The sequence below is a fragment of the Tachypleus tridentatus genome, chromosome 8, assembly GCF_004210375.1.
Source record: "Tachypleus tridentatus isolate NWPU-2018 chromosome 8, ASM421037v1, whole genome shotgun sequence".
Classification (NCBI taxonomy): domain Eukaryota; kingdom Metazoa; phylum Arthropoda; class Merostomata; order Xiphosura; family Limulidae; genus Tachypleus; species Tachypleus tridentatus.
The window spans coordinates 117946471-117974029 of NC_134832.1; the positions used below are offsets into that span (position 1 = coordinate 117946471).

General features: G+C 30.9%; 1 protein-coding gene across 16 annotated transcripts in view; it reads right to left on the reverse strand.

Moving 5' to 3' along the window:
- Nucleotides 1-876: 876 nt before the first annotated feature.
- The window catches only part of LOC143223305 (polypyrimidine tract-binding protein 1-like), a 70742-nt gene continuing 44059 nt past the window's right edge, over nt 877-27559 (reverse strand). For 8 of the 16 annotated variants that reach the window (XM_076451112.1, XM_076451109.1, XM_076451115.1 and 5 more), the window contains 16 exons: nt 27207-27299; nt 24904-25050; nt 20663-20812; nt 20249-20386; nt 19926-19977; nt 19625-19683; nt 18961-19123; nt 18259-18342; nt 16516-16646; nt 14609-14642; nt 13559-13651; nt 13106-13203; nt 12221-12339; nt 11400-11477; nt 4493-4556; nt 877-2852 (listed from right to left, as the gene is read on the reverse strand). In XM_076451112.1, the coding sequence (XP_076307227.1) occupies nt 2784-2852; nt 4493-4556; nt 11400-11477; nt 12221-12339; nt 13106-13203; nt 13559-13651; nt 14609-14642; nt 16516-16646; nt 18259-18342; nt 18961-19123; nt 19625-19683; nt 19926-19977; nt 20249-20386; nt 20663-20812; nt 24904-25050; nt 27207-27299 (1572 nt within the window). In that variant the 3' untranslated portion in view covers nt 877-2783. The remainder of the gene's footprint in view (nt 2853-4492; nt 4557-11399; nt 11478-12220; nt 12340-13105; nt 13204-13558; nt 13652-14608; nt 14643-16515; nt 16647-18258; nt 18343-18960; nt 19124-19624; nt 19684-19925; nt 19978-20248; nt 20387-20662; nt 20813-24903; nt 25051-27206; nt 27300-27559) is intronic. The other 8 variants (XM_076451113.1, XM_076451111.1, XM_076451110.1 and 5 more) reach the window with 2 other exon arrangements.

Here is a 27559-nt window from a genome sequence, read left to right on the forward strand (position 1 = left end):
TGCGTGTGTATACATCCACATGAAAAGAAAACTAAATGAAGCTTTAAAATTGCGAAAACAAAACAGTGACACAATAATTTAAAAAGGCTACTTGAAAAATTAAGCAACTAACTAGAAGGTAAAGCAACCTTCTTAAACTTACAAATATATAACCGAGTTGTTTCAGCATATTAAAGGAAGCCTCCACGTGTCAGTTTTAGTCATGCATGCCCTGTCTTCCTATTACCTTTTCTATTGACGTTAAAAAAAAAGACCAGAGGAAAGAAACAATGACACAGATGAAGTTAAGAACTTTAATAACAACATAGTGAAATACATAGAAAAGATAGTATAGATAGCATACTGAGGACACGAACGACCCTGTTACAGTCAATAAGAAGGCTGAAAAATACGAATGAAAAAGCACAAATGTGATCAGTTTCACATTTAACAAGCTTACCAAAGCGATATACATACAAAAATAGCACATTTACCATCATACGTCCAAAAGGTTCTTGAGGATAACAGAGATACATATATAAAAATAAAAACTTCACTCTTCATTCAGAACAAAACTTTACAGAAATTACAGAAAACAGCAGTTGTGAAGAATTATAATAGTGAGTACACCAAGTAAGGTTCAATAGCATTGAAATTAGGTTTGTTAAAAAATTAAAATCAAAATCAGTACACTTGGCTAATCCACTACAGTGTACAAATTTAGAACTATTCAATTTATTCCAAAAATAGATGGACGTCAAATAATTTTTTTATCAAGTTAAGATCATTATTAGCATTATATGACCCATAAAGATATGTAAAGCATTTCTTCTGCACGTGTTTTCCAGCAGTAGTTTTTTTAATCTCTCAATGAACAATTACAAGAAATGACAGAAATATGCTAAAATACTATTTTCTTTATTTCAATAACTTGGTTTCTTGATACAACTGGGAATGAAAGCTCATTTTTTGTGTTTGTCTTTGGAAGAAGCACCACCTTGATGATAAAGGCACCCGATCCAAGGGTTTATTTTCTCACATTCAGGTCTTCTCTAACTAGCACAATTGAACATACTAAAATATACCAACAGTAAAATTCTACATGGCTAATGAAAAAAAAAAGGGGGAGGTATCTTTACTTTTTTGCTTGTGTCCTGAAAATGTTACATTTTTATTTTTGTAAACAATAAAAAAAATAGCACACTTAATAACAGAGAGTATTAGGGAGGTTAATGCTTGCTACTAGGTAAGGGTGTAAGGAGTTAACTATCCTTAACATGTTAAAGTTTATTAACAAATCACAATATTTAAAGTTTTCAGTAAAAAATTTACGGCCAGTGCTCCCAAACTTTACAATCAAAAACAAAATTTCATAACAATCATAAATACTTTTCCTGCACAGTTGGTCAAATACACAACAAACAGTAAATTTTAAAGATAACAACACATATTTAACTAAAAATCCTTGCTGTTAATTGATCTATTTTATATTTTGCTACCAATTACATGATAATTCAACATATTTTAAATTCATTAAACAACTGCAAGAATGGACAATTATTCAAAATTGTGTGTATTTCTTTTTTCCTAAGGCATCTTTTCCAATTTAATAAGTAGAACACATGAATATTGTATTCTTTTAGAAATATGTAAAAAATTTACTTGTATAAAACAGACATTTGTATAAATATCTTTACCTTCTTTGTTCTTATTTTTAGTAAATATACTTATAAAAACACAGTGATAAAATATTACTAATGAACCTTCATACATAAAGAAATCGACTGTGTCTAACCCCAAAAACTACCACACAGTAACAGGAGATTTGAAAGAAATGAGCTAGAAAGAGGAGGGACAGGACAGAAATGATTAATAATAAATATTTAAGCTAAACATCATGTGAAACCACAATAACATTTTAATTATATTTATAACAAAGCCACAATAAGTATAAAAATGTTTACAAGAAAAATGGTACCTCAATAAAAGTGGACAAGCCTTTTAGGTATGCTACAATCATGCATGCAAATAACTAGTTATAATGTAGCAAAACATTAGTCAGCAGTTAAACTATAAAAAACATTAAACTTCTAAAAGTGCAAAACTTTAGCTAAGTTCATCCAATCTTAGCATTCTTTGGTTTTAAGCCTAGTGACAACTAGACTGGAGATACAGACCAATTCCAAGGTACAAAGAAGTCAATAAATAGAAATATTTTGGTGTTATGTATTCTTGTTTATGTTTATATGAAAAACATTGTTAGTAGATATGAAAATAGAGATTTACAAACACCAAAACAGACATTAGGTAAAATCACTGGACTACAAAAAGGAAAGAAAAAAAGACAGAAAGCCTGCAAAAATACAGTCTTATTTATAATATATAAAAAAAAAAGTTTATACACAACATTAAAACAAACTGCACAAAATACACTTCTTGATATAAAGTATGGATGCCAAGAAAGTTAAAAACCCATAAACACCTACAAAATGTCCCTTCCCAAATGGTTTTGGTAAAACTATTTTCAGTTCTGTTAGAAACTAGTTTCATTCGACACTAATCATGTAGAACTGCTCACAGCATGGCAGTGATCATCCCACAGAGTTAGGCCAAGGTCCCAAGAAGATAACTATTAAGGAATCATTTCTATTGAAAATCCAGTAGCAATGTTGTTCTAGATCCTGGCAATCTGTGCCATGTACAAAAAAGTCAGAATAAAGAACATTTTTCAATTCAGACCTTGTTTCCTGGTTTATAAAATGTAACATCACTGGAACAATTTGCAGGGGTGAAAAATGGTCAATTCAGATAGTGGATTTGGAGAAAGACACTCTTAGATGACTGGAGTCTGCTAACTGGTAATTGTGCATTTTCTGTAAAACAAAACAATTTCATACGTCAATCAGCAACAAAGTTTTAAAATATTTCAGGAGGTGTGTGTTTTTCTTATAGCAAAGCCACATCTAGATATCTGTTGAGTCCACCGAGGAGAATCAAACCCCTGATTTTAGCATTGTAAACCCGTAGACTTACTGCTGTACTAGCGGGGGTGCTTTCTCAGGAGGTATTAAATATGTGTGTAAGAGTAATTTTAGTTTTATGTCCTTCAATAAAAGTGTTGGTCAAACTCTTTACACATTAAATAAACTGTGGTATATAAATTTTTATACCACAAATTCTATGCAAGCAGAATAATCTTTGACACTGTATATTACCATCAAGACTCTTTACAATCTTAAACCAATTCAGTTACAAATGCTGAATTTTTCCCCGATAGTCTGATCTAGTTCTATTTTCACAAAATATCTAAATAAATTTCTTTTGAATTTACAAATTGTCAAATTATTTGAAATAACTTTTACACATATTTCAAAATATTTATTCATGTTTCAAGCAACAAATCAAACTGTGAACCACATACTCATACCATTCCTCATAGAGAAGATCTCACTTCTTCCTTCATACATCACACTAACAGATTTCTAATCCTACATCACAGACTGACTTCTTTAATCCCAAGATATGAATCACTTTAATTCCAGTGTCTCTCATAATGACTTTAATTCCTGTCTTATATTAATTCCTCCTCCTTTGATATTCAGTTTTTATATACACTGAGAAATTTGAAAGGAACAAATACTTATCAATACTACAAATTGATATTTTAGTTTTCAATTGATAGTTAGTTATTTATTTACAATTCTTTAGTAGGATGTAATGAAAAATTGGTTGGACAGTAGCTCTGTAAGAGTTGATAAGACAAGAGAAATGTTAATATTTCACATGGGGAAAAAGGCTTCACTAACAAATATTTTAATACAGATTCATATGTCATCCAACTCATTCTGCAAGAAAGGAGGGTAGGGATTGTGTTATTTAACTTGTTTCTAAACAAAAATAATTTAAACAGATAATTTTAATGCATTTTAAACAGGGGTCATTTAGACAAACAAATAAAAGGACAATGAATCTGGGATAAATTTGGCATACTGCTCAAACTCAGAGGGAACAATGAAATTAGAATAAACTTGAAATGTTACTCAGGCACGGATGAAACAAAACTAAGATAAACATTAAACACTGGTTAGATTTCATGAGGAATAAAGAACTGAAAGATGTGATAGTAACTCTTCTATAAGTAAAACAGAAATGAGAAATGTGAACAGCAATGAACACTAAACAAACATATTACAGAACAAATTAACATAAGCAGTATGTTTATCACTTTCTTAGATCTAATTCATGTACTTAAATTAAGTAAAGTGAAATATTTATAGCTTAAACTGTTATGTTCCTAATGATACAGTAGTATTTCTTGTACTTGCTACACTTCAAATATTAAAGAAACAAACTCAAATTATTATATACATTCTATATTTATAAAAAGTAAAATAATTATGGGATAAACTAAGAAAAGAATATATAAAAAACAATCTTTCTCGGATACCATAAGAATTAATTACATTCATTTAATGCAAGTATTCACTTGCACAGTCAGTATCATACAACTTACAATCAAGGCAATCACTGATTCTTCAATAGATTCCATCTGAATTAAAGCCATCTTCCTATCTTTCCTATAGAAAATAATACATTTTTGTACCACAGTTACTGTACATATTCAAATGTCCCATTGTTTTAACAGAAGGAAAACCAACTTAAGACACTACGAGTAACACTGAATTCTAAACCAATGATACAATAAACAGCAAATAACATTGTTCACAGGGTGCCTAAGAGACTAGAAGTGTCTTGTGTAAATTTATTACACATATTCCGAGACAATTTTATCACTGATCTTACCTGATCGTACTTAGTTCTCAAAATGAAGAGTTCACATTTCATACATATGACAATTATTAAAATCACACACAGGGCTTTCATTACATATGTTATGTTACATATGTTAACAGCCAAATCAGCAAGTTCACAGTTATTACTCTATGTTTATTTAATATGTACACTTTTACACCTACTGTCCTTTAAAAATTGAGTTGTTTTAAGTCTGTACAACACTCTACAGGGTCAATCCCAGGAACTAAATATGCAATCATTTGGTGCTTGTTATAACTTTTAACATAGTTAACATATCTTCCCAAAATGTTACAGATTATTGGTAAAACGTTTCGATGCTTTCAAATACAAAAAATCTTTTCTTTTTAATGTTGACTAACCTATAAAGTAAATTTGGTTTTAAACTGAAATACTTTTATGCATCAAAAAATTTTGAAATTTCAAATGTCAAATCTTTGTAACCTCCAGATAAGTATCAGATGCTTTTTAAGGAAAACCTTTTATGATTATTTCCACTACTATATCTCTGCGTGAGTATGGCTGAATCGACTGATCTTATATCCACCATAAAAAATAGGTGTGAATTACGCTTTTTTGTTCTACAAATTAACAGGAAACTAGAGTGTTTAGTTTACATAGCTTAAATCTTACAATATTATACATATAAAAAATTTATTACTTTTTTTTTACCTTTCAGTAGTGTCTGATTAAAATTACAGAAGTTGAATGATGAAGTGCATGTGCACTCACATCATCATATCCAATAATATAAAATTAGCCTTTACAAAGTGACCTGTCTTGGCTGTGTTCTAGTGGACCAGTACTTTGTAACATACAATAACATTTTGGTTATAATACACTATATGTTATTAGAATTTACATACAAGTTCTTAAATTTCAGTTATTTTTCTTGAATCACAGAACAATAAAATAAAGATGTATAGAAAACAATTAACCATTCTGGTTATACATTTTGTCCTCATTTACTGCTAGGTCTTCTGACATTCTGCATATGGAGGATGTACTACTGCCAGGTCTTCTGACATTCTGCATATGGAGGATGTACTACTGCCAGGTCTTCTGACATTCTGCATATGGAGGATGTACAACTGCCAGGTCTTCTGACATTCTGCATATGGAGGATGTACAACTGCCAGGTCTTCTGACATTCTGCATATGGAGGATGTACTACTGCCAGGTCTTCTGACATTATGCATATGGAGGATGTACTACTGCCAGGTCTTATGAAATTCTGTATATGGAGGATGTACTACTGCCAGGTCTTCTGACATTCTGCATATGGAGGATGTACTACTGCCAAGTCTTATGACATTCTGTATATGGAGGATGTACTACTGCCAGGTCTTCTGACATTCTGCATATGGAGGATGTACTACTGCCAGGTCTTCTGACATTCTGCATATGGAGGATGTACTACTGCCAGGTCTTCTGACATTCTGCATATGGAGGATGTACAACTGCCAGGTCTTCTGACATTCTGCATATGGAGGATGTACAACTGCCAGGTCTTCTGACATTCTGCATATGGAGGATGTACAACTGCCAGGTCTTCTGACATTCTGCATATGGAGGATGTACAACTGCCAGGTCTTCTGACATTCTGCATATGGAGGATGTACTACTGCCAGGTCTTCTGACATTATGCATATGGAGGATGTACTACTGCCAGGTCTTATGAAATTCTGTATATGGAGGATGTACTACTGCCAGGTCTTCTGACATTCTGCATATGGAGGATGTACTACTGCCAAGTCTTATGACATTCTGTATATGGAGGATGTACTACTGCCAGGTCTTCTGACATTCTGCATATGGAGGATGTACTACTGCTAAGTCTTATGACATTCTGTATATGGAGGATGTACTACTGCCAGGTCTTCTGACATTCTGCATATGGAGGATGTACTACTGCTAGGTATTATGACATTCTGCATATGGAGGACGTACTACTGCCAGGTCGTATGACATTCTGCATATGGAGGATTGTACTACTGCCAGGTCGTATGACATTCTGCATATGGAGGATGTACTTCTGCCAGGTCTTCTGACATTCTGCATATGAAAGATGTACTACTGCTAGGTATTATGACATTCTGCATATGGAGGATGTACTACTGCCAGGTCTTCTGACATTCTGCATATGGAGGACATACTACTGCCAGGTCTTATGACATTCTGCATATGGAGGACGTAATATTGCTAGGTCTTATGACATTCTGCATATGGAAGACCTATTACTGCTAGGTCTTATGACATTTTGCATATGGAGAATTTAAAACTAAATTTTCTAGGTTTTATACATGCCTTTTGAAATAAAAAATCATAAAGTGTTATATAAATACCTCAGAATTCCACAATTAATCAGGTTTAGTAACTAAGCAGTACTTCGGTTTAAAAAAATATGATTTTTATGCTTAATAATGTCTTACCTTATCACTTAGAATCTAAAGTAGAAAGAAAGTTTTCTGCATTAATACTTTGCAGAAGTTCATAAAAACACGAGGAATATTCCAAGCTTTTGATTGGTTATTCACATCACAGAAGTATGTTTATATAAGCAAGTATTTCCAAAAATGGAAAGAGGTGGGTGAGTGGGGTTACTGTATTTGAATCAATAAATGTATTAATATTTTAGCAAATAGGAAAGACTGGAGGTTTGTATTTTATATTTTAGCTTGCCAATATAAGTAATTTCAGTTTCTAATTCATAAAAACTATATTTCACATTTGGACATCACAAGTATATCTAATCAGAAACAATGCTGCATTTAACATACCTTGCGACACACAACTCAATATTTAAGATTTTTTTAAGCATTTACTTTCAAATTAAGAAAGTAACTAATACACAGTACTAAAACTTGAATTATAATATACAATTTGATACCAAATTTATTGACACATACAAACATTTATAAAACAGTAGTTCAATACTACAAATGAAAAAAGCCAACACAATTTCACAAACACTTTATTCCTACCTACGTAAAACCGACTCACGCACACCACAAATATATGGCATCCCCAAACCTCATAAACCAGATTGTCCATTACGACCAATAATGTCCACATATGAATTGAGTAGTTCAATACAATTTTGAAAGTAAATTTACAAACATGACAACACAGTTATTGACCTGTGATTAGAGGAACACCTGTGTCAGTAGGGTTAAGCAGTTAATCAGACATGTATCATATTTCCTTATAATATCATATCATGGATTACATAATTAGTGTTTTTACTTAACTTCTAACTACAAATCCATGACATTACTGTAAAGCGACATAACAGTTTTAGTTACATCCAACCAGTATGCGAAAACAAGATATAAGATTCAGTAAAGTTATTATGCAGCCTAGATATTAGCAGCTAATAATCTGTGATCAGCAATACTGAACAGGTGAAGCAAGAGTACAAAGTGCTGTGCATGTACTGTTCACTGATTGGTAGTTATAGCTATTACAAAACTCAATTTTTGTATTTGAAAAAGGTAGCTGAGTAAAACTTTTCATTTTTCAGGATGTGATCCTTCTCTATACAGTTTACAGGTTTTTGTAAATCTTATGTACACACTATACAAATGTTTTTTGTTTTTTTTGTATTAGAGAAGGGGTAAAGTTCAGGTGTATCAAATTTAATTTTTTAATAAAAATTAACTTGGCCAATTTCACAAAATAAAAAAAAGTAACACAATAACAGATAAATAATCAACTGACTTAATATATTATGGATATTCTGCACATGTTGCATATTTGAAAGCATTTTGTGTGTTGTAAAACTTAATACTACAGGTGGGTTTTTATGGGTAATTTAAGGTGTGTGTGTGTGTTTATTTTTACAGGGAAGGAAAAGACAGATAAAAAACCAAGTAATGGGAGAGGTAAAGAAAAATTACTAGTTTTTGATGATCAAGTATTTAGAGAAGCATTTAAAGCAATGTAGTATACAGCAGCATGTTCTCTGTAGATGTCAAAACAACTGCACAAACATAAGTAAAAAGTAACTTAAAAAAACTATAATATGTAAGAAGACAGACAAAGTCTACTGATTTGAATAACTGTTCTCTCTATTCAGATCAAAGCAATTTTATTTTAATGTCTTTGTTAATACTTTCAAAGTCTTTACCACAATCGTCAAATTTTGATGTACTAACTTCATGTCACACAAACAGCTAATCAATCAACAGACCTATTTACGGCAATAGCAGTGAAGTATCACAAGGTTACCATAATGAGACCTTCATTCATCATCTACTTCAGTTCCTTTACTTGTTCTAACATTTAACAATATGCTTGTGATATTAACATCACAATAAGACTGATAATAATTATATCATTGTGTACTAACTCTATACAGATTTCTTAGCTTTAGGCTGTTGCTGACAAGTGTTCTCACTCAACACCAGAGCTAATAAAAGTCAGTTGTGTGACTACTTTCTTTGTTGAACTGTGACTTATGAGTCACTTATGCAACAAGTCTTACAAAGATCACCTTTAGCTGGGATAGTAATTAAGTTTATATAACATTACAAAACAAAAAAGTTTAATTATTTTTTACTGGTTCAACGCTAATGTGAATTAAAATTATAAGAGAAATTTGAATATCCAAAGATAATCTTATCACCATTACTATCATATGAACACATATTCTCACACAAGCAGTCTTAAAATCACCACCATGACATACAAATGAATGTGTTGGTTCAACGTAAATGTTTTAACATAGTATTGAATAAAAAAACAAAGAACACATACAAGATGAAGGTTAAACTGCAGAAGAATTTTCTATACTATGTGGTTACAGCAATTAAAATGCTTTATTTTATTTTTATATATGATAGTTGTATCGATTTGCAACTTTGAAAATTCAGAAAGATATCACTGTAAGAAGCTTCTTTTAAGAAATAACCTAAAATGCTATACATTTTACTGATTTTAATTATACAGTCTTATAAAAATTTTGCAACTTATAAGACAAAAACCACAAGTATAGTTTAAATAGTCTAAGTAGTTGAATCTAACAACACAAAATGCATATTTTTTCTTTATGTTCATTGGCTCTAAGATTTTGGTCAGCATTGTGTATTTATTTATTAACCTGTCAGCTGTGTTTGATTAACAATAAACATTACAGAGGATATGATGATATTACACACATTCAGTCATGTTACCTGACTCAGTAATAAAAAACTGGCCTTTACAAAGTAACTTGTTTTGGTTTTGTTCTATTGGACCAGTATTTTTATTAAGAAACAGTCACATTTCAGTTACACTGCATTATATCTATCTGTATGTGTCTATATTATATTATTACTATTTACAAACAAAATTAAATTTCAGTTATTTTTCCTAACATATAAAACAGTAATATGACATATACATAACAGTAATCTCTTCCAGTTATGAACTTTGTACTTGTTTGCTGCTTTCCATAATTCACTAAACTGTGTTAAATTGTGCACATGGAGGATATATAAAACCTTAAAAAAATTTTACAAGTATTTTGAAATGAAAAACCAAATTAGTTTATCAATACCACAGAATTCTAGTATAATCTATCAAGCTTAGTTATTAAGTTGTATTTGGGTCTAAAAGAAATGTTTCTTTAAAGCTCCATAATGTCTTAGCTCACTGCTACTAATCTATCATGAAAAGAGAGATTTCCCCCAAAAAATGTAGTATCATCTCAGATATTGGTAGTTTGAGTTTCTAACACCCAAGAAGCTATTGACTTTTTATTTGGACATCACAAACATAATTTGAACCAAAACTGCATTCAACATACCAGATGACAAAAACATATATAGTTTTTTTTAAAACATCTACTTTTAAACTAACAAATTAACTAACATACAATACAAAAATTTGATACTAAACTCACTGACATACATTCATAAAACAGTAGTTCAATACAATTTTGAATACAAGTCTACAAACATGATGACGCGTCTTTTGACCCTTGGCCATAGGTAAACCCATTAGGTTAAGTAAATAATTTAAATTTGCTTTGATAATTTTATACCAATCTCACTAGGTTTAACAGTTTAAGTTACATCACAGCTTCCTGCAACTGATAAGGCCTCATGAACATTAAGCATTATAAAAACTAAAGTAAAAATATGTGCTGTCAATCACTATATCTGTTACATCCAGTGCCCATGAGGCCTCTTACTTAACACCAGAGCTCATCAAATAGTTAACTTGTTTGCCATTTTGTAGCATCTATATATGCACATATTATTAAAGTAAGTTCAAACTATTAATATGAGCTTATGAGTGGAAGTTTTATAATGTTTACCCTACTCTATGTTACATCAAATGCGATGAAGCCTTCTGGTAAATGCCAGGGCTAGTCAGAATGGCCGAGATACAATACAATACTGTAGTAGTGATTAAAATGCTATTTATAATAGCAAATACCTTAATAACAACTGTTGTGGTGATTACTGGATTAAATTTATGAAATAATATTGCCATCAATTTTATTGGTCACAACACATGAGAATTAGGTTAATTGTATTATTTATGATATACATCAGCTGATATTAAACCTTAACACTGGCTTTTAGATTATACACAAATATTGATTTAAATAAAGTACTTACGGAAAGAATTTGAAGGCTACAACACTCCCTCCAGTGTTTTCGAAGGCAGTCTTTATATCCTCCTCCGTTACACTAGCCCTGGAAATAATTATTTACAATTAATTTTTCTACAACTAATAACATCAGAACCGTTTTACTTTCAGTCATCGCTCAATGTAAACAACACACACGACAACACCCATCATAAAAAGAAAATAAAACATTATGTTTAAAACTTTGAAATAACTGAAAACAGAATATATAACATGTATAGTTAACAAAATATACAAACTGGGCTAGATTAAAGCTTTCCAAATATGTTTATTGTAGTGTTTATGAAAAAACAAATCTAACTTCACGGGTCCACGGGAGTTCTAAAATCACTTGCCATTCCAATGTTATTAAAATACTAAATTAAACTTGGTACAAAGTTTCTTAATAATTTCTAGTTTACACATGTGTGGAAAGCCTCAGATAATCTGATTTAATATTTACATTATTTTAAATAAATTTTATTCACCGTTTCATTAATTACCCATTTCACAATTCTGGATGTGGTGCTGTAAGTATTCTTCTTTTAAAGAATTGTAAATGTTATCACTTCTCGACTGCACTTAGAAGTATTGGCAGGCATTAAATACATAAAATTATGTTTGGTGTTTTCTGGCACATATAGGTACACAAGATATAAGGAAACAAATGCATTTTAAAACAATCCTTACCCACCTTAACACAAGTGAAAATAACCAATTTTTACAAAACTGTTTCTTCAGTTACTTCAAAGTGTCCTGAATCCAAATATGCCAAGAGAACAAAGAAGAATGAACTGGAGCAAGACTTACGGAATGTTTGAAAGATGAAGTGTAGCCGATGGTGGGTAAATATTTTGGTAATTTTTTGAGCCTGGTTTCTTAAAACGGTGAAGTGGTGAACTGGTAAAGTCTTTGGTCAAACCAGCATCCTAGAGAAAAAAAAAATCTTTCTTAAGAGCTAACAAACCTATTTTCTTTTAGTATGCAAGTCATACTTTTAATTAAAGTAAAAGCAGATATAAACTGATACAAAACAGACATTTTCTGTAAATGTATTTTCCTTCCAGGTTCAGGAAGTGTTATTTGTTTTTTTTTTAACAAGTCTATTACTTTCTAAAAAATAATTTGTAACCTATACATCTACTAGTAAAAGATATATTAGAATTTGGTATAGTTTCTTCAAATCAATTTTAAAATCTATTTTAGGAATCAGACAAATTTCAAATACATAATTTAGATGCCCTTTAAAATTAGTAAATGTTTGTCTAACTGTAAACTACTACGCTATTTAAGTATACTGTATGTACTTCCCAGAGTCTCTAAAAAATATTCTGTTTCACGAGTAAATAAAACCAAAATTAAAAGTAACAAATGTTTTTATTTCTTGCTTTTGAAATTCATGTCATGCTGTATTGTAGCTTACATAGTGCATAATCCTTCTCATGTAACATGGCATACCCATGTTTCACCAACATCGTGACACTATAAATTGTAACGTTAAGCTTCCCTTATATGACATCATTTTAGTATCCACTATCTGGCTGATATACAACATTATAGCAGTGCAAAAGGTTAAGACAAGTAACCCCTTTAGTTATAGTTATAACCTTGCCACCTTTCAGGGAAATTAAGTATACATAAAAACTCAAGAAATAAGTGTTAAAATTTTGTTTTTTACAGTGAAGTCTAACTTACTGGCTGGCCTTCCTTTGGCATCTGTACAAGCTGGTGCTTGGAGGGATTCACTCGAATCTCTTTTCCATATACTTTGATCTTGTCCAAATTGGTAAGAGCTAGTAAAAGAATAACATATAAAAATGAATCGTTACAAAATTAATATTACCTACCCAGCCTCAAATACAGTACTTATATGAACTAATACATATGGCTATAACAGGATTCAAAAGCAAAAAATAGGTGAATGTTTATAGTTCAAAACTTAAGTAAAATTCATTATTTTGTTTTTAAAAATGCAGAGCAAGACACACAAACTGAAAGTTTCTACATGTAGATAATAAGTGAAAATAACCTAATTTAAACTGTTTCTTCAGCAATTTCAATGCTTAGTTAAAGATAAGTTGAATACATTTCATCAAAATTTCTTAAAGTATCAAAACTACCTACACTCAAGTAAAAATAAAAACCTACCTAACTGTGCTTGATGTGGTTCAGACATCTGAACTAGAGCATTGTCTTTCTTGTTAAACAAGATTTTAACACGTATAACATCACCATAGACTCCTGCAAGTTAACAGAAAGCTTTTAGTTATTATGGGCATAAAGAAACTTTTTGTCAAGAAAACATAAACAATCAAACACGAAGAACTCAAGAGCTTAAGGAATTCCTCCTCCATAAAAACATAAATGACTTGAGTTTCAGTAATACAATTTTTTTTTACCATAGCCAGTATATGTTAAAGCAGCTCAGACAAGAGGGAGGCCAGAATGTTTATAAAGCAAGAAAAAATTTACATAAAGTTTCACAACTATATGGGCTGCTAAGCTGATAACTTGCTCTTTTTTTCTACTACTTTGAACACATGCTTAAAACGAAAACTCAAGTTAACTGTATCTATGATTTCAGGATACATTGTGAAAAGAAATAAATAAGACTGCCCTAATGCATTTATCCTTTCAAAGCAATTATCATTACCAGTGGCTTTTTTTTTTAAATGATGCAAGACAATTTCAGGTTACCCTAGTTTAACAAAAAAAAAAAAAAAAACTTTTACCATATAGATGAAGAACCATCTCTTATTTTTATTTAATTTTGTTAGCAAAGTAAGAAGGTTGATAAGTCCCTTTTTTGTCTAAATATATAAAGGTCCCATTTGAACTGTAGTATCTAAACATAATTTCAATGGTAATTTTATATAGTATTTTATTTTGGAAGTCTATAAAACAATGTTAGAAACAAATAAAAAGAGATCTAATGGGAGTTGAAAGCTACAATTACTACACAGAGAAGCAGATTTATAAACAGCTGTACTTTTACCAAAATCATTTTTTAATATTGTTTGTAAAATCAGTTAATCATACCCTTACAACTGTTTCAGGTAGTGTGTTGTTAACAAATGAAAACTAAAACTCAAAAATAAACATATTAGAGAAACACATGATTACTGAGCAGAGAGTCATAGCACTACATTTGTGAAAGATAAAACAAAAAATATAAGAGTGCTGGATTAAAAAACATACCAAAAAGGGTAAAGAGAGCATCGGGCGTGACCATCTAAAGGTCAGAGCAACAGGTGTGGAGCAGAGCAGCAGAGTGGAAGGAATCAGTGTTCCAAACGAATGAATAAAGAAGTCCACATGGGAAGACACCAGCAGGCCAAGTAGGGAAAGAAAAAATTATACAAGATAAACATCAGTGAGTGGCTATTGATACAAGTAAGAGCTGAGGTAACTTTCTTTTGATCAAGAACCATAATTAGCAAGAGATGAAAGAATTGAAAAAAATTAAAGAAAAACCTAGAGAACCAGGCAAAAGGTCACAAAAATACAGCTGTCTTCAACAGCTTATCATGCTTTAACAAATAGTTTCTGCTAGGTTCTTCTCACAAATGCAAGTAACTAGTCTAAACACACACAGAGACAAATAAATGGACGTATTACTTAACTATCAACTTTAAGCAAGCAAAGCACAAAGGCTGCAACCTAGTATTAGCATAATATAGTGTTCCACCTTTACATACAAGGAATAAAACTGATTTTATTTAAAACAAACAAAATAAAATAAAGTAGATAATTAATTATAATATATAGACACATACATACACATATGGAGTGTAATAAAAAAAATAAAAACCTGCTTAAAGATCTCCCAATTATGTTAAATGGACTACATCATCAGCAAGTAATCATATATAATAATACATCACAGTTACTACAGCATAAAAAATCATCCCATAACCTGATACTTCCAAAACTGCTATGCTTTATGTCAAGTTGCATTCTGAAGAAATGGAATCTCATTATTGCTTTCAGGAACTTGCAGATCTTGAACTATAATGTGGTGAACCAGTTTAAATAGCTAAAGATGGAACCATATATTGTTAAGCTACTTCCACTAGGTGTTTCAGTTTTGTTTGTTCAATCTCTCTCTCTGAGTGAGTGAGTGAGTGTGTGTGTGTGTGTGTGTAATATATATATAAAGTGTATTATAACATCATTAAAACACTTTTGGTAAATATTTTTTTCAGAACACTGAACAATTATGTCAAAACAAAGGGCTTATCACATGTCCAGAAGAGATGAATAAAATCACATTTACAAAGTAAGCGAGACATAGTATGTATCTAGCACAAGATATTTTTAAAAATAGAACTATCTATTTTTAACCTTTATTGAAAGACTTGTGTGTGTAATGATATTAAACAAATAATAATGATTAAAATTAGAAGTAAATATGAATGCTAAAATCCACAACATCCCACACCTACAGCTGCTTGTGTACTCACTTCCTTCCCATCAAGCAGAAAAGTAATAATTTAGAAACAGCTCAATATAATGTTGTGATCATCATAATTAAACCTATGATATGCAAGGGAAAATGTAACAAGTTTTGAAAGAGATGATGTTATATATAAGCTCATGTTTTTAATGTGAAAAATATGCATCTTAATTTTCTTTTTAGTTAGATACAATTACCTTCCACTAGAGACATGTAGTTTCATAATAAGTGCTAAATTAGTGAAAATGAAGAACATTTTGAAAAGTTTGTTATTATATGGACAAACACTTCAAAAACTTATCTGAAATTTAATACAGAATGAAGAACAAAATTAAGGAGGAAATCTATTTATGAGAAAACTAATTAATACAATCCTTTCCTATAGTACTTTTTTTTTTTCTGAATCATTCTTTTATGCATACCTAACATTATCACAATAAACAAATGAACATTTGAACTTTTAAAGCTCAAGAGATTACTATTTAGAGAGAATCACAAAATTCATGGGATAATATGAATACATACTTTCACATGTTTCTGCTAAAAGAATTATTATAACCTGGAGTTTATGCAGGTTAAATGGAAAAAAGCATTCACAACCAAACACAATCACAACACTAAACGCCCACAAGCTGCAACCTACACATACCTCTTCATTTAGGTTGCTAACTAACAGGACACATCCTCCAAATGACTGTTGACCAGGAAGTCTAAATCCAGCCAGATTGAAGGTTGCACTAGCCATAGCAGGTGGTAGAGCAAAAGCCCCTAAAGGAAGGCCTTGGGGTTACAAAAAAACAAAAAACAAGGTCAATACAGACTTGGAAAACTATTATTATACTGCACCATCAGAATTCAATCACACAAAAAGAGTACTAAGACATAAGGTTTATAAGCAAACAAATTATGTAAAATTGCAAATAGTTTAACACAGTGACTATAATGTATATGAATATAAATAGAACAAATAAATCTGAGGAAACTTGCATGTAGCATAGGCAGTCAGCTTGTTATGTTGAGCCATAAATCACACAATTTTGAAACACTTCTTTTTTATCTTGTTACCCAGTGATGAGATTTGAAGATAGCAATAAGTATATCAAATTATCTATCTTTTGACTGTTTGCACAAATCTCTTGACTGTTTGCACAAATCTCAGGATTAATATTTTATTGAAACACGTTTTTGCAAATCTGTACATTTTTCATATCCTTGGTTGCAATTGAAGAAACAATTACTTTCTCACAATTTCAATCTACTATTCATGAATAAATACACATAGAATATACAGAAAAAAGCATAGTCTTTTATTGTCATAACAGTTCTACTTAAGGAATACCATTTTATCATGTAACTTGATATACCATGAACAATTAGTTATAGATTAAAAATTACCTTAAAACAAACAGAAAGCAAAAGAATGTAAATGAAACAAATCAATATATATAGAATATACAAAAATGGTGTTTACCTATGGATACTGGTAATGTGTGACTAATACAATAAAGTAATTATATGACAACGTGTAGTTACTACACTTTTGCAATTTTATAATGCTACATATCTATTTATCAAAACATTTTTCATGACTAAGTCATATGTTTTAAATTACTTTATACTGTGCAATGATTTACAAATGAGCAAGATTTTCTTTGCTGATAATACCGTATGCATTTTAAATTGAAGACTTCCATGGCAATATATTAAAATAAACAACTATAATATAACAATAATATGCCCCTTTCACTTCCAGATAGCTGACCACACAATATATAACATTTTCTCCATTCGTAGTTGTTACATATCAAGCACAGATATGTATAGCAACCTTTCAAAATAAATATTTAGTTGTGAAGTACTTGGTCTTTACAGAATAAACTAAAGTAATATTTTTGGATACTTTTAAGTACTTCATTGAACAAAGGAAAACAAAATATATCTGAATGAACATTAATTACATTAAAGCTGTCTTCACACATTTTTCTAGTAATACTCTAAAACAAACAGTGTTTGTGCCAATTTCTTTGGCACTTTTTTAAACAATTGTTTTCTCAGTAAAGTAAAATATACCAACATAAAGAACATTTTTTTGTATAAATTTAAATATAAATAACTACATAAAATCATAGATGTGAGATAAACACGTGTTCAAGTGACAACACAAATGAAAAAGTTTTACATGCAATTATGCTAAGTTCCTTAAATATGAAAATCCTGTGTTATTAAGCAATTTACAAGTGTTTAGAAATGGAATAAAATGTTATTTCTACAGTCAACATCAAGTTTTCCCTCTGTTAAATTTAAAAAACAAACAAACAAAAACAACTACTAGAAATAATAAGTAAACCAAAGCAGCAAATAAAGAAAAAAAAAGAATATAACAACAGCATACCTGCAGCAGCACTATAGGCAGCTGTTAATGGTGCTCCGAGGTTGAGCAGGCCAGAAAAAGGAGATCCCATCACACTCATAGCACCTTGTTTAGAATGACAAACCATAACATTTATAAACAAGATGCAAAAACATTACTGCAACTGATTTTTAAACCATAGAATTGAAATCACCTGTACTTTAAAAAAAAAGCAATGTTCTGGCATTACCTTCTTGGCAGGATAAACCTAGTTAATATTATCAATACAAGACAAGCTAACTGTTTAAAAACTACAGAGATACATTAAGAACACACTCCAAACTGTTAGCTTTGGCTAAGAAACTATGTTAACATAATGTAATTATTAAAAGCAATAAAGATTAACTCAAATAAAGTTACACATTTTTAAGAACTCAAAGAATACAAACAGTGGAATATAAAACTGGTTATAAAACTCAAGGTATTAAAATGAACATTTAAGTAACACTGTATACACTACGAAATAACATACTATTTCCTTTTTTATTAAATAACACTTATCTAAAAACAAAACTACATGGGTTCAAGCAAACAATACTTTCACAGCTACACTGTTATTAATAACAACAGCATTACTCCATGACAGCAGTATGCATTGTGATACACATGAAAAACACTTAAAATCCAAAAGGCATTGTTAAACCTTACAGAAGCACCTCAGAAACCTGCACAACTGGTTCTTACCTCCAAAACCAAGACTGTCTAATCCTATATCACCTGTGGGTAAATTAGGATTGGTAAAATCTCGACTTTTGTCATTATTGTATTTCACATTCAGGTTGGTCAGTTTGGAGTAGTCTATTCTTAATGTACAGCAAGCATTATAGATGTTTTGCCCATCTAAAGACTGAAGATACAGAAATGCAGTAATTAACCACAGTTATGTACAAAAACTACAAATGTATATATTTCCACTTTTAGTAAATAAAAGAAACTCCTAGAATATAAATGCAAACATTCCTGAAGCACTTCAGACAATTTCTTACTTATTTTCAGAGTAATTCCAGTTGTAAAAATTTAACATTCAAGAAAATGAAGAAATTTGGAAATATACTTTTAGAAATTTTACACTATAATAGTTCACTACAACTCAGTACTTGGGTATTAAATGATCCAGACAACACTTACCTAAAATAAGTAATTCAAACAACAATTCTCAGTGAAAAACAAATTTCATATATTTAAACAGGAGTTAAAACAACATTTGTTCAGTAAGAGAGGGGGAGAGAAATTAAATGTATCTATATTTAAAAAAACATAGTGATCAGCACTTTTCACTTAAAAATTATTCAATCCATCTGTAAGTAGTTTAAATACCAATAGTTGAACTTGTTCAAATAGGACTTACCAACTTGGCCGCTTGTGCAGTGATGACATCTGGATACTGAATGAGAGCTTGGAATGTGTCTACAGGAAGAAATACATTCTTATAGAACATATAAAAATTAGAAACTCGTCTGATAAAATTAAGTGAAGCAGCCTAGTCTACAGAGGCATCAATATTCCAATCAACACATTTAACAATGCACAATCAACATAACTATATGTATATTTATTACTTTAGCAAGATAGTCTCACTATTACAGATACATAACTGAACTCAACATTTCTACATTTTACAATACCAATGGCTAGCATCAACTACTCACTGTTCTTGGTGAATGTAATTATCTTCAGAACCTTTCCTACTCTGGAAAATATCTGAAAAATAAAATTCATTTGAACAAACACATCTGAGAAATTAAGACGAAAATGGAATACATTCAAAATTTCAGTATGTAACATGTTTACATCTATCAAAAGTTTCTTATGGGGACAATCTATAGTATGTTTATTATTTCACCTATTGTGAAGAAATTAGTGTTTCATTCAACAGTGCTCTGAGCACTCATCATGTATTACAATATCCTGTTCTTAACTCTATAAAGTATTATTAAATTACAATTATCTTGAAACCATACAAGAACAATACCTGGTATAGAACATCAAGAGTGATGGGATAGATCTGGTTATCTACTATGACCCGAAGCACTGTGTTTGGTCCTCCCTGAGTATCAGTTTCACTTGTTAAAGCTTGGGCTGCTTGTAAAGCTGCCTGAGTTGACATCTGCTGCATAACACAACAATCAAAAACTGACAAATACAAGAATCCAACCTATTCAAACGTTCTTTCTTCCATTATGCTTCAAATATAACTTAGATCTTGCTTTTCATGTGGAAAGACACCTTTTTATAATCACATACAACTTCTATAAACTTTGCTGTGACTTTAAATTGTATGTGCCATGTGAATAACTTATCATACAGAGAATTACATTCATAATTACTGAAGTGCACTATGTTTTGTTTGCTTTAACTCTTAGTAACAATCTTTCCTGTTACTTACTGAACCAGGATGTGCATTGTCCGTTTTCAACTCTTTATGATTAGAAAACTGAACGTATACAGTGCGGCCCCGGATGATTGGAGTTCCTGAATTGTTGTAGTAGTTTACCATTGATGTTGCAGATGTTTCATCAGCCATCTCCAAAAATGCCTAAAGAAACAGAATGTTATTTCAAAAAGAGGTTGCATCTAAAGAATTAACCATAGAAGTCAAATGCTGGTGGTTTTTTCCTATAAAAAACACAACATTGTAGCAAGAGTAAATATATCATGTCAACTTTAATAATTCAAATATCACTATATTGTTGCATATCAACATAAAAAATGGCAGTGTGAATACCGAAACACTCACTACTTTAGTAAAATCAAAATCACATATGTATTTTCTTTCTTTACTCTCACCATGTAGTTCACCCCCTATTTCATTATTAACATATAGCAATAACAACCATCCACACACACAAAAGAACATTAGTGTGTCAAGAACACATGTCATAGGCTCTTAGAAAACTATTCAGATTTGATTAAGACTTGTTTCCTTTTAGCTGTTTGTGCAGACCAAGAATGACAACATTATGTAACTCTATATATGTAATAACGGCTCATTTGGGTTGAGAAAATATTTTACGTAGAGGAGCGAACAATGTTTCAACCTTCTTCGGTCATCGTCAGGTTCACAAAGAAAGAAAGGGGTAAATGACCAGAAACTGACCATGTTTGAGAGGGGTTGTGTAACTGAGTGTTGGAATGTAGAGGGTGGTATTAGATGTTTGAATATATAATTTTATATATAATATAGGTATAAAGGCATTCCTTCATATTGGTTTATTTTGGGTTTAAGTTGTTGTCTAAGTAAGGCTTCTTTAATTTTGCGGTTGTTTATGTTTGTTTCTTCATTTAGTATTTGAGTGTTTTCTATGGTTATGCTGTGTTTATTTGACTTTCAGTGTTCGAAAATGTGTGAAGGTGACTTTTTTATGTTCTTTGAATCTGGTTTCCATTTTTCTACTTGTTTCTCTAATATAGAAGTCGTGTCAATTATCACATTGTATTTTATAAATAATGTTGGTGTGGTATTTGTAAGTGTAGTTTTTACATAGTATAAGCCTCAGTTTTTTTTAATAAATTTGGTATTAACTGGAATGTCATATTTTGTTACTAGTGTTTGCCAAATGTTGGTTATTTTTCTGCTGATGTCTGGAACATATGGTACGCAGCAGTGTACGGTTTCGTGATTTTTTGATTTGTGAGATATATTTACTTTTGTTGATTGATTTTGCATTCCGTCTAAGAGTGTGCATGTAATGTTTTCTATGGTTTGTGGAGGAACCTTACTGATGTTTGTGAAGTATTCTTTTATTTTGTCTAATTCATCATTAATTTTATCTGGTGAGCATAGTTTTATGGCTGTGTTTATTTGGTTTCTTAGAATGTTGAGTTTTTGTTTTGTTTCATGTGCTGAGTCCCAAGGAATGTATAGTCCAGTATGGGTGATTTTTTTAGTGGATTTCTGTTTTAAATTGTGTGTCAGTTCTTGTAATTTTGAGGTTAAGAAATGATATTTGATTGCTTTCTTCCTGTTCACACGTGAAGTTAATGTTGGGATGTATAGAGTTAATGTGATTGAAAAAATTAAGTGTGTGTTCTGTAGATGTGAATCCCTCAATCGTGTCATCTACATATCTGTACCAGTATAGTGGTGGATGTAATGCTGTGTTAACTGCTTGTGTTTCAACTTGTGTCATAAAAATATTGGTTAGAACTGGTGATTCTGGGTTGCCCATGCTTAGGCCATTTGTTTATATATAGTTGTGGTTGTTGAAGACGAAGTTTGTCTTCATTGTGGTGAATTCTATGAGGGTTGCTAACTGGTTGCTGAGAATGTCTACACATGTATTAGGCTATCTTGCAGGCTTCAGTGGTTGGAACTTCTGTAAAGAGAGATATAACATCAAAACTGGCCATTAAGGCTTTATGATTAAGTTGATTTAGATTAGACTTGAAATTAAAAGAGTCAAATACTAAATAAAGAAACAAACATAAATGCAAAATTAAAGAAACCTTACTTATACAACAATTTAAACCCAAAATAAACCAATACAAAGGAACAACTTTATATCTATATTAAAAATAATATAATAAATAATATAAAATTACATATTCAAACATCTAACATCGCCCTCTACATTTCGACTCTCAGTTACACATCCTCTTTCAAACATGTGGTCAGCTTCCAGTCGGTTACCTCTTTCTTTCTTTGTGAACCTGATAATGACCGAAGAAGGTCGAAACGTTGTTCACTCCTGTACATAAAATATTTTCTCAACCCAAACGAGCTGTTTTTACATGTATATTTCTCTACAAGTGAGTTTTCTCGACACCACTGATTATTTTTTAACTCTCCCTCTTACACAACACACCTGTAGTTACATTTTCTACTGCAATACTCTAATGTGTCTGCTGGATAAATTATTGATCAATTAAGGTTTAGAAATGGTATACACATGCACAATATATTTTAATAACTTAAAGTTTTGTGCATGTGTGTGTGGATTTATCCAAAATCAAAATACTGATAAATATGACTGATTTTAAAGAACTAGTAATTAACAAACATGAATTTAATACACATAGGGTAGTTTGAACAGTTAAGTGCTTTACTAAAATTACCATGAAGGTTAATCAACTCAGTCAGCAGAGTGATTGAAATGCAAATGTGCCAGATTTCAATTTGGGAGATGCAAAAGTTAGAAAAATGTGACTATGTATAACTAAGTACTAGTTCACTAAAACCCAGCCAAGGTTGGGTCATTTTGTAAAGAATAAAGGTCAGTTTTATGTTACTGGATAAGGTAACAGGAGTGCACATACACTGCAACTATGGAAGTTATGTGATGTTAACCAAACACAACTGGAAAGCCAATAAAATAAAAAATAATAAATATATAACATTATGCAATTGAAACTACTTAGACTAGATATTTGTATTTTCATGTTATAATCTGAAGTCATTCCAGCAAAAATTAATAAATCCTACACAGTTAGAACTAATAAAATAACAGACAAACTAAAAAGATCGGTGTGTTCTGTTAAGTGATTTCTGCTTCTCTTTTTCACTGCTTACAAATATCATGAAAGATGTAACCTTTCACTGACCAGCAAATAGTGACAAAGTTGAATAATTCAATAATTCAAAGTTGAATAATTCCTCCAAACAAAAATTATCTCCACTCAAATTAACATCACTAAAGCTAAGATTGCATATGTATATATACATACAGTGTGTGTATTAATTTTCATGCTTAGACTTTTTAATCAATCTCAAAAATTTGGCACACATTCTTAGATTCTCCTGAGGGACTTCAAGAATAGAGGGTCAGTATTTTCATTTGACTCTCTCTGCCTCCCACACATGTATTAATCTAATAATTTTCAGTTACTGCACAGTACACATCCTAACAGTTCACAAATATCAACTTCAGCATTCTTTCCATGTTATGAAGACTTAAACAATTTGGTCATCCTTATTCTCCAAACTTGTACAGATCTAACAATTAAATTCTGCCCAGGAAACAACAAATATATATATAAAAAAAAGGTATTAAAGAAATTACACAAAAACGCTCAATCCATGTCAAGATAACACAGAACACCATAATATTTTACCCATAAACATAATTCATTTTAATAAATTTTGATGTCCCCAAAAATTTATAAAGGAATCAAACTACTGCTTAAATTTAGTATAAAAGTTCAATTACATCTACATTTACTCATGTTCAAAAAGCAACCTAACCGAACATTAATTTATATATTGAAGCTTAAAGGTTTATTTTAAGCTATTACAGTTTGTAGTTTCTCTAGATGACTGGTAAGTTAACTTGTGTACAATTTGCAATATAAACAATATCAGCCAGAGGCCTGCAAGTGATATAATAATAATTCCACTAACTCTAAGTTAAGGTGTTTATTTCAATCTTTGTTACAACTATGATATTATTAGCCCAAAGCTTCCTTTAGTACAGTAAAAAAAAAAAGGTGTGGTTAAACAACAAAAATATTTTGTGCCCTAAAACAAATAAAATTTACAAGAATATATGTTTAGCAGCAGACAATATAAAACACATATGTTCTAAATAAACAATACTGTGGTTATACTTAGTGGGAAATAATGTACACTGCAAAACGAAATAAAAGAAATCATGTTTTATCCTTCAGATAACTACTATAGCAGATTCTTACTTGGTTCTTTCCCTTAAGGAGAAGAACATTTGTGATGCGACCAAAAGGAATTCCTAGGTTTATAATGTCAGTTTCCATTGCTTCCATTGGAATGTTCCTTACATGGACAACTCGAGAGGGTTTGTTCAGATTTCTGTCCAACTTAACCTGAAAATTACGTCAGTGTTTATTGTGGTATGCATTCAGTACACCAAACAAGCTTCAGATTTTGATATAATTATTTCATTACAGTTTCTCCAAGGTAACTAATTACCATTCTGATATTTGTAATTGATAACTTACAACCAGACACTAAAACTATTATTTCACATTCCATTTACACCTCAATATAAACAAACATTTATTTAGGCATTGGGTTCAACAAGTATCACACCACAGACACAGTATTACATGTATATTTTGGCATCACAACAGTAACCTGCAAAAAATACACAATAAACCAAATTATGGGTACAGTAATACACCTATATTGTACTATATTAACCATATGTACATAAGCTAGGACTTAGATACACATGCTGCAACCTTGTACGTACTGTTATTCAACTATTCATATAACCCTAAAACACCAATTTAGTAACAGTTCATTGCTGAGTAAATATTAGATACAACTTATAGGAATAGTCGAAAAACTGCTGATTAGCATTTCAGAATTTCTAGGGGTTATGCAGATTTTATGCTAGAAAAAGTTTTAATTTTTCACATGCTCATATCCTTATACTGAGTTGTCAGAATGATATCACCAATTTACAGACAAATCTTGAATACTAATCCTTTATTAACACATCTCATGTACAACATTCCGTGAAGGTATACACAGCATATTTGAAATCATAACCAACATTATTTCTCCAATACAATACAATACAGTGCTCATTCAGTTAATAGTAGTTTGTAGGTGATTCTGTTAGGCTTAAGAATACGGACAAGCACACAACAACTCATCTACAGTGTGCTACATTACAAAGGTAACCTGTAGATAATACAATAACTTAAGACTATGGAAAGAGTAATACAGTAATATTTCAAATGTGGTCAGATTATGTAAACCATATTCAGACTTCAAGCAGAGTATTATAGAGGCATCTATCTGTACTACCAAATTAATCAAATCAATTTCAGACTAGGAGCACAATGTTAAAGTGACATCTCATCATATTACCAAGCTGATTAACTCTGTGTATGGACTGGGGTCAAAGTGAGCATGCCATGACTTTATATGGAGTGCCATTCAAAATGATATTATGTAGTTGACGTCATAGTTTATTAACCCAACACAGCCACTTTAACAATAGTTGATGGGAGAGTAAATACTAGATATAACATACAGGGATACTGAAAAAGACTGTAAATACACATTAGATGCTACATGAAAGCTACATGCACACTGTATGACGGACAAAAGTATTTCTGTCCTACATACCTATACCACCTTGTCAGAGTGTTAATCAGACTGTTATTAATTGACAGACATATTTTAAGGGCAAATACTCGATTAACACGTGATATTTTGTTTACAGACTTGCACATTTTATGAAAAGCTAATGCATTTTGTGTAGATATGTGTAGTAAGTTAAAAATTATTGTCAACATTCTTTTTACAGTGGACTGATGCTTTGCACATTTGGCTAAAGCCATGTCAGTCTACATGCACAGTAGTAAGGCTACACCATGTTATATTACCAGATTAATTAAATTACTTTCAGACAATACAATATTCTATGGCATAATAACAACCTAATTTTACTCTGCCCACTTTAATTATCTATGAAAGAGTTATCAGGTTGTATAGTGTAAAGAAAATAATGACTGGGTTAGTTTTGAAAAACTAAAAGGTTAAGCTCCAATACAAAGAATGTATTAGGTTTATTTATGTATTAGCTGGAATACCCAAACAAATGAAATAAAAACTTGTTTGTACTAAAGGATAGGAAATTTTACTTCTGTTCTTTTGTTAACGCAATAAACATTAAAACTGAACTAGATTACATAAAGATACTAAAAATGAAAAGAAAGATACTGTTTTCAAAAATTCTGTCAACATGAAATCACATGGGGGTTTTACCTTTCTCATGTTATCCTGTATCACTGTGTCAAGTTTATAAACGCACATATTAACGTTTATTTATATAATTATATAATAAATTAATTTGAGACGTCATTCCTTGCCCTTTCTTATCAACACTACAGATTTTTAGTTTCGTATAGTAAAAATATAAAAAACGCAACAGTTAGAAGTCTGCTGAGGTAATCAATTCCGGTTTGCGTCCAAAGATTGTTCCAACGGTCAGAATCCTACCCACCTTTTTGGCATCATTATTGTTGTTAGGCTGAGATGTCATGATACCACCATTACTAACTGCAGCCGTCTGAGAAAGAAGCTCGTCAGAACCTCGCTGGTTGAAGAGAAAAAGAACAAAATTTAAATATACTTAAAATTATGAGTATCCAGGAAATATCAAACCTCTTACCAACAAAAAATTATAAAAAGTAAATGAAAAAAAAAAAGACTGATTTCACAGTACAGCTTCATATGTCAGTATTTTACAGTGCAAGACAACAATGCTGCAGTAGATTTGCAAAAAAAAAATACATAATTAAAATGAATATATTACTATTTGTGACTTGGGAACCAACCATTTTTGTTGTGTACGTA